The 9,638-nt window shown below is 31.1% G+C and overlaps 1 protein-coding gene across 1 annotated transcript; it reads right to left on the bottom strand.

Annotated features, from left to right (window-relative positions):
- Nucleotides 1–5,055: 5,055 nt before the first annotated feature.
- On the bottom strand, nt 5,056–5,510 carry LOC149159710 (calcium-binding protein CML42-like). The gene is made up of 2 exons (XM_089434394.1): nt 5,411–5,510; nt 5,056–5,345 (listed from the first exon to the last, which is right to left on the bottom strand). The coding sequence occupies exons 1-2, from the start codon at nt 5,508–5,510 to the stop codon at nt 5,056–5,058; spliced, it is 390 nt and encodes a 129-aa protein (XP_089290520.1).
- Nucleotides 5,511–9,638: the final 4,128 nt, after the last annotated feature.

The following is a 9,638-nucleotide window of genomic DNA, read 5'->3' as shown; positions in this document are numbered from 1 at the left end:
CTGCAAACAAAGTCTTCCAAATGGTTCTAAAAATGCTTGGCTCTTCAAATGAGGAAATTCAAAAGAATGTTGCATTTGTTCTTGCAGATGTATTTGATGCTCATAGAGACCTTTCTGAAATTTTAGGTAGACTGGAGATCACTGGCCCTTTATGTAGTTTACTAAGGAGTGGAATTGAGTTTGTTGCCATGTAGTCAGCTCGAGCACTTGCAACCCTTCTCTTACCAATTGAGACTAACAAACACATGGCCTTTATTGCTAAAGATGCAATTGTGCCTTTAATCAACCTTGCAAAATCTTCAAACGTATATTTTGCGGAGATGGGAATAGCTACCTCGGACAATCTTCTTTTAGATAGAGAAATTGCTGAAGAAGCTCTTACAGATGATATTATTCCACCGTTGTCCAACGTCTTGAGGGAAGGGACCATCAGGGGGAAGCAGCATTCAGTATCTGCACTTGCTAGATTGGTATGCCATGGTCTAGTTGATGATGTATTCATTGAGGGTATTCATCATTGTGGAACTGTCCTTAATCTGGCATGTTTTGTTTGTGCAACCAATTTGGAAGGAAAAGTGACAGAAGAGGCCCTTTAAACACTTTCCTTGCTGGCTAAAAAAAACCGAGGCGGCACTTTGAATCATCCTCTATGGACAGCCCTTGCTGAAGCACCTTGCCACTTGGAGCTATTGATTATTTGTTTGGCCATTGATATTCCGCCAATTCTAGAGAAGGCAATTGAAGTTTTGTCTAGACTGTGCCAAGATCAACCTGTAATTCTTGAAGATATGGTTATAGAAACACCAAAATGAATCACTGTATTGGGTGATCGTATTATACATTCTTCTAGTTTGGAAGTCAAAGTGGGAGTAACTTCCCTAGTCATTTGTGCTACTAAGGAACATAGACAAAAAATTAGAAGCACTTAATGCATCAGGATTCTTTGATGTTCTTATTAACTCTCTTGTTGATTTGGTAAAGCATGGTATAGACATCAGTGGTTCTGCATTTGTCAAATTTGATGAAAGCAGTGAATGTAGTAGTAAATAACACCTTATGGAATGGAATGCAAAAGCAGAGGGAGGACAACCAATCTCAGAGCTTGATTCTTCTTCTGTCTTGGGAGGAATTATTGCATTATGTTTGCTATCCATAGTTGCTTCTCATGATAGTAAATGCAAAATTTTCATGAGAAATGATACAATTTTTAATTGTAAAACTTAAATTGTTTAAATAGATATTAATCTGAAAGAGAAGTGCGTTTTGTTTTTAATGGTAACTTTTGAATTGTTTAAATAAAAATTATTTTGAAAAAGAAGTGTGTTTATTTAAGTGTAGTGTTTTGTTTTTAATGGTAACCTCTGAATGTTTAAATAAATATTACTTCAAAAAAAAGGTATCTCTAGGAAAAATGAATAAAATATTATCATTTTGTCTTTTTTTCTTTTCAAAATAATGTCATTTTGTCTTTGTGGAAGTAATTATTAAAGATATTATGTATATGCAGGGATTTTTTGCCCAAGTTTGGAAGGTTAGACACTTTCTTTTGCACAAGGGCTTTGGGATTGAATTTGTATCTTTTGAATGATAATGCTCCACCCCCTTTAAGTGATTGGCAATTTAAAAAAATATTTTTTTAATGTTTTACTTTCTAATTAAACTTTTTCTTACAATTGAAATTCCAATCAGAAATATAGTAGTAGCAGGCAAGTTACATTTTTCTATTAAGTATCATCGCTTATGTCACACATAAACCCATGTCACTTGTGCCAAAAAAAACAAAACCCATGTGGTGGCAGCGTGCAAAAAAAAAAAACAAGAGCAGTGACATTGCCACCATGTGGCTCTTGTTCTCTTATCTCCTGTGTAGCTTAATTTGTGATTGTTAAATAATCTGGAATTTTTGGGACACTTAATACAAGAAAGATAAACAATACATGAAATAGATTAGGATTTAGAATCTGGTCACCAAGGGCCTCTTTAAATCTCCTTTTGTTTCTAAAAAATCACTGTCATTCAAATGTGGAGCTTCTTTGTTTGTTGAGTTTGCTCCCTCATCTAGCTTTCTATTAATCAAATTCTTTTGTATTTGTGAATCATATTCCTAGCTATGAAAAAAAAAATCTTAATTAGCCGATTTTAGTATTTAGACCATTAAGGAAGCCTGTTATAAGGTCCATAAAATGACATCTTTTAAATCCGCATTTTAGATGTCGCATGATACCTAACGTAATTACGGTTTGCTTTGTTGTAGTTATTTTTTCTAGAGCCTACCCACAAAGATTTGAGCCTAAGTCATTGCCATGACAAACACTCTAACTTGGAACTAGACCACACATTGCCTTACCAAAATTATGTGTGTTGGTGCCAAATTGTAATATACACAATAATTATAATATAACAATTAAAACAATAAATGAATTGACACATCCTAACTAAAGTACATGACTAACCTCTCAACCAGTGTGACTAGTCAATACTAAGTATACCATCACATGACTTTGTAATTATATCATTCATTTCACATCCTCCCTTTTTTTTTAATACATGAGAAATATCTTTATATTCCATATGCGGAAATACATATCTGAGTTCTCGAGGAATTTTTTAGACAACAAGGCTCATAACCATCACAAGAAAAACTCATTATGAGTTCAACACATCTTCTCCCTACCACCTGCACTAAACCTAATTGACTTTCCATGAGAAATATATTTATATTCCATATAAGGAATATACTTGTTTTGGTTCTTGATGGGTTACTTAACAAGGCTTGAAGCCATTACAAGAAATACTCATTATGAACTTTGTTAGCCCTTTACAAAGTATTTATTATTTAGTGAAAGATTCTCCAAGATATTAAAATATTTTATAATAATATTTTATAATTCAGTGAAAGATTCCCCATGATTTTACAAGATTCACCCCATGATTTTACAAGATAATATAATCTAGTGAGAGATTCGCCAAAACATATTATATTATTGATAAAATCACCTTCCATTTTTCCTATGTATCATGGGGATTCTCCCATTTATGATACATATAAATTTATGAGGGCTCTTAAAATTTTCGTTGGTGGCCTTCTACAAAAAAAATTAAAGCTACTTGACTTTTCAGACTTGCAATTATAGTTAGTTTTGATGCACATGACTATAAGCTGCCACAACTGCCACAGATTAGAGATTTTCTTTGTCTATCTATCTATGCTCTTTATTTCTTAATGATTGGTGGTTATGTTGGATTTAATTTTACCGTTGCTGGCTTCTTAAAATATTGTAATGTTAATCCATACAAAGTTTAATGTTACAAGTTATAATAACAATTCTACAGAATGTTTTCCACCTTGCATTCTTTTTGTGGATATGGGTAAGCAATATGTTCTTTCACTAAAGAATAAATTCTTGTGTGTAGAGTCATTGGGTTTACTATAGTAATTATCGTAACATTTTGTAGTTTTTTGTTTGTTGGCCTGTGGTTTAGTGGTTGAGTGGTTGAGGCAAGGCATCACCATGTTAATGACCCAAAGTCAAACTTACATATCAGATCCTGAATTATAATTTGGTTGAATTTTATGAGATTTATATGCACTATTAATTCAATAATTAATAAAAAATAGTGTGATTTGCCCTAAATCAACTTTTGTTTATACAATGTTAGAATTTCATTTCTGCTACATCTTTGCATCTCATTTAGATTTTCCCATTCCCATGTCATGATTGTTCCTCAATTTGTTTGTTGGCTTGTGGTTTAATGGTTGAGTGGTTGAAGCAGGGCATCACCATGTTAATGACCCAAAGTCAAACTTACATATCAGATCCATGAATTATAAGTTGGTTGAATTTTATGAGATTTATACGCAATATTAATTCAATAATTAATAAAAAATAGTGTGAGGCACCCTAATCAACTTTTGTTTATACAACGTTAAAATTTCATTTATGCTACATCTTTGAATCTTTAGATTTGCCCATTCCCATGTCGTGATTGTTCCTCAATTTATGCCTTACGGTTTTTCCTTTGCAACATTTGGTGCAAATGCTAGTTAATAAACCTATGAAATATATATGTTAAATTTGGAAGAAATTTAGGTTTGACCAAATCCATAATCAATAAACATTTTCTTGTGGTCGTGCTTTTTTTCAAATATTTGTTTAATTGACCTATGTTATTACTATTTTCGATATCTTTTATCTATTTTTTTATTTCTAATTATTCCTTCAACCAACCAGTTTTATATCAGGTTTTATAAAAAAAAAATAGTAATATTATATAATTGACATCAAATATTCCGAAATGTTGGACCAACACACTGGTAAACCAATGCGCATCATAAAGGTATGGTGGTCAAAAGAAAACCAACAAATCCACTGAATATAAGAAAACCAACCAATCAAAAGAAAATTAAAAACCTGACGTTTTTCCATTGACACTTCATAAATATATAATTGACATCCCATATAGCGATATCAAAAATTAAAAACCAAACGTTTTTCCATTGACACTTCATAAATATATAGTTGACATCCCATATGGCGATATGGTGGAGTAACACTCTTGTTAATCCAACAAGCATCATAATGATGTGGAGGTCAAAAGAAACCCAACCAATCTACTTAATATAAGAAGAGTACAAAAATATGGAGTTGTCTATGGAGCGAGAGGAGCCCAAACATGCTGGAATCTGGGTGTTTTTTGTTCATTAAAAAATGGTTTAAATATTATTTTAATTGTTTAAATATTATTTTTATTGTGATATTGTGGAAATAGATTTAGTATCATTAAAAATCCATAATAATTTAAAATATTGAAATTTAATATTATATTTAAAATTTCCAAAAATTTTAACTAAAATTTACTCAAAGCCAAAATATACACAATAATTCAAACATTTTTCCAATTCACATCCTGAAGTGCAGCCGTCTTTACACAAGACGTAACGTTGTGGCATACAAGACAAACAAAAACCTACAATAACACTCTAATCATCACTGGAATACCACAATATTTTTAGTGTGCAGAATATATAATGTGTACAACCAGCATTAAATAGTATCAGCACAGCAGATTTGATGCCAAGGGGGAAGTCCATCTGGTTTGCGAGAGTCTGAACTCTTGAAGATCTACAAACCCATCCCCATTAACATCCACATTTTCAATCATGCTGTGGCAGTAACAGAAATCCCTCCCCTCCATGAACCCCAACTTGCACAAAACATCACTCAACTCTAGTGGACTGATAAACACATCTCCATTCTGGTCAAATACACCAAATGCTTCACAGGTAGCTCTATCATAAATATCTAAATCACCAGATCTTAGAAACTCTTCATTCTCGTCTTTGCCTGCAAATACCAATGTGCGATAAAAAAATCCTTAAACTCCATCGAAGTGAGAAACTCAAGCCCACCTGCAGATCCCGATTTCACAGTTGATTTCAAGTCTTCCATGGGAATCTTCAGATTTAATCTTTCCAGAAATCTCATCTGTGCTGACCCTCCAATCGCCATCCTCGTCCAATATTCTAAAAATGTTGGCAACATAGTCATCACGCTATGCAATAACTAATTCTTCATCATTCTTCTCCAGATCTTCAAAGTTCAGGCTGATCTCTTCCTTCAGCTCATGCAGTGGAATCTCCACACCATTTTCACGGGGTTTTCTATTGTCGTCATCAAGTGAATTTATAAGATTTGCAGCATCATGAGATGCTCTTTTGCTGGTACTGAAGAGACGACCATATTACGAGTTAAAATCCAAATCCCTGATAAAGCCATCCATGATAAAGAAATCATTACCTTTGAAAACTTTCAGTATGGCTTTCCATGCAATTTTCCGAGTCCAAGCAAAAGATCGGGTTTAAATAGATACAAGCCTGAGAAAACGCCTGTAGTAGATAATTAATGCTAAAAGATGTTACCGTAAGATATATGTGCACACAGTCACTTATTGTAGAACAGTGTACCCTATCTTTTTTTATATATGATATATTGGGCTATTGTCTTTCTATACTCTATATAATAATATGTTGCTAACATATTGTATCTAAATGAATCTTGATGTACTTGTTTTACTATTTTATAATAAAATGTAATTTTTTTTCTTTTCTAAAATGAAAAACAAAACAAAAACAAACAAACTTAAATTTTGAAAATATTTTTAATCTAACCAAATTCTTAATTACTAAACCAATAATTTATCTTATAACAATAATTTAACTTTATAACAAATCTATAAAATATATAGGTTAAATTTAGAAGAAATTTAGCTTTGACCAAATTCATAATAAGAAAACCTAAAGTTTCCATCTATTTCTCTATTTTTTATTTCTAAATATTCCTTCAACCAACCAGTTTTATATCAAGTTTTATCGAAATAAAACATCTTTTAAAACATATTCAATATTAAAGAAAATTAGTAATATTAGCACATAAACTAACGTATAATTCACCTCACATATTCCGAAATGTTGGACCAACACAATGTTGGACCAACACAATGGTAAACCAACGCGCATCATAAAGGTATGTTGGTCAAAAGAAAACCAACAAATTTACTGAATATAAGCACCAGTATAAAAGTATGCGCACACAAAAATTAAAAATCAAACAGTTTTTCCATTGACACTTCATAAATATATAATTGACATCCCATATGGCGAGATGTTGGAGTAACATAGTGGTTAAACCAACGAGCATCATAACGATGTGGAGGTGAAAAGAAACCCAACAAATCTACTGAATATAAGCGCCAGTACAAAAAATATGAACACCAATACAATAATATGAAGTATCTGAAGTTTAAAGTTGTCTCTAGCTGTAGAAACAGCTAGACAGAAACACCAAAAATCTTGAATATAACAATAATACCTGAAAAATTTTGAAGTTTCCAAAACTTTTCTTGAAATTTCCAAAACTTTTCATTGGATTTTACCCAAAAGCAAAAAAAACCCACACTCAAAAATTAAATAACAAGCGTTTTTCCATTGACATCTTGAAGTGCAGCAGTCGTTACACAAAACCTAACGTCATGGCATACAAGACAGACAAAAACCTACAATAACACTTCAATCATCACTGGAATACCATAGTATTCTTAGTGTGCAGAATATATAATGTGTACAACCAGCATTAAATAGTATCAGCACAGCATATTTGATGCCAATGGGGAAGTCCATCTGGTTATCAAGAGCCTGAACTCGTCAAGATCTACAAACCCATCCCCATTAACATCCACATTTTCAATCATGCTATGGCAGTGACAGAGATCCCTCCCCTCCATGAACCCCAACCTGCACAAAACATCACTCAACTCTACTGGACTGATAAACCCATCTCCATTCTGGTCAAATACACCAAATGCTTCACAGATAGCTCTATCATCAATCTCTATATCACCAAATCTTACAAATTCTTCATTCGCATCTTTGCCTGCAAATATCAATGTGTGATAAAAATCCCTAAACTCTATGGAAGTGAGAAACTCAAACCCACCTGCAGATCCCGATTTCACAGTTGATTCCAAGTCTTCCATGGGAATCTCCAGATTTATTCGTTCCAGAAATCTCATGATCTCATCTGTACTAACCCTCCCATCGCCATCCTCGTCCAATATTCTGAAAATGCTGGCAACACAGTCACCACGCCCTGCAGTAACTAATTCTTCATCATTCTTCTCTGGATCTTCAAAGTTCAAGTTGATCTCTTCCTTCAGCTCCTGCCGTGGAATCTCCACACCATTTTCATGGGGTTTTCTATTGTCATCATCAAGTGAATTCATAGGATTTGCAGGAAATGCTCTTTTGCTGGTACTGAAAAGACCACCATAGTACCAGTTAAAATCCAATTCCCTGATAAAGCCATCCCAGTCAGTCTCAGAATCTTGATATAGGATGGAAAACCTATTGGTCATCTTTTACAAAGAAACCCTTACCGTTGAAAACTTTCAGTATGGCTTTCCGTGCAATCTTCCGAGGGCCCGTCCAAGCAACAGCAACAGATCGGGTATAAATAGATTCAGGCCTGAGAAAACTCCTGTAGTAGATAATTAATGCACAGAAAGCATTTTTGACACTCATCGTCTAGAAAGTTGTCTCGAACGTCTTATTATTTAAATTGAAGTTAATTATTTTGACTCGTATTTGTTCGTTAGAGTAACTATTATTTTCAAAATCTCATAATTTAAAAATAGTTTTTAAGCGATATTTATTTATTTATTTATTTTTGAGTTTATTTTTGAGTTTTCAGTTGATTTTTATTAAAATTTAGTGAAAAATTATAATTAAATTTTGATTTGTGTTGTTTAAATTAGTTTTTTTAATCACATATAGATTTAACATTTTCAAAAACTTTCGAGACACTTAAATATTTACTAATTAAATTTATAATTTTAATAAATTTCTATTAAATTTTAAATAAATTTCATAATTTTTTTTTTCCAAAAAAAATCACATTTAAAAATCTATTTTATTTAAAAATCTATTTAATTGTCATCTTTCCTCTTCTTACTCAAATTTGGAAATATTTCGAAAATGGTCAAATTAAGGATGACCAAATCTCAAAATATATTTCATTTTCAAAAAAAAATAAAAGAGAAAAAAAAAAAAAAATCATTTTCTATTTTACTTTCATGGAAATCTGGAATGTACCTAGGGAGGAAATACTCGCTTTTTTCAAAACTAATGGGAAAGAGCAATTGTCAGGGATGAAAATATGTGTTATAAATTATAACTTTTTTCAAACCTAGATTTGAGAGGGGCATAACGAATCATTCAGTTAAAAGATATTTAATTTTAATTTTAATTTATAAAATTGAAGTTATTCAATTTTCAATTTTTATATATGATATTTTTTTAATATAGTAGTTTAATAATTATATTTTTTTATTTTGAAAATTATGGAAATTTAGGTTATATTTTGAAAAAATTTGGCAAATTTTTTTATAAATCCAAGTAAAATTTGTTAAATTTCATAATTTTGAGTGCCTTGGAAGTTTTTCATGGTGCCGAATCCATTTCCACAATCAAAAACATATTCAAAAACTGCTTCAAAATAATTTTTTTATTTTTTTGCTAAATTCCAGCTACTTTTGGTTGTGTAGGCAATTCCTCCGCCTCCATAAACAACTCCTTTTTCAATTATCTTTTATATTGATTTAAAATTATTTAAATGAAGTAGTATAAAGTTTAATTTACAAGATATTAAATGCTTTGTAACTAAGTATATATATATATTTTTTGTGGTTACACTGAGTGTACATGGAGGTTAGTTGGTTTGTTGAAAATCTCATCCCAAATTATATCTCTCTATATATATATATATATATATATTAAAATTCCAAAAAGTATTTTATCATAATATTTTAATAAATCAATTTGATTTAATTGAAAGTGAGTCATTATAAAAATAATTTAATTATTTTTATATTTATAATTTAAAAATATTATAGGTAGATATACGACAATGTTTCATTATTTTTTTTAACAACTAATATGGTTTTTTTGGTGTAACTTTGTGTTATATATTGAAAATTATTAACAAATAAAAAAAAATGCTAGAGTTTCTATTTTTTCAGTTTAGAGTTTTTATTTATTTTTGTTTATTATTATTATTACAATTAAGAATATTGGTTCTTTTTTG

This window comes from Pinus tabuliformis, chromosome 5_2 (genome assembly GCF_031772625.1).
Source record: "Pinus tabuliformis cultivar Carrire ecotype Pingquan chromosome 5_2, CPIR1, whole genome shotgun sequence".
Taxonomy (NCBI): domain Eukaryota; kingdom Viridiplantae; phylum Streptophyta; class Pinopsida; order Pinales; family Pinaceae; genus Pinus; species Pinus tabuliformis.
This window is presented reverse-complemented; position numbering and strand designations above follow the sequence as displayed.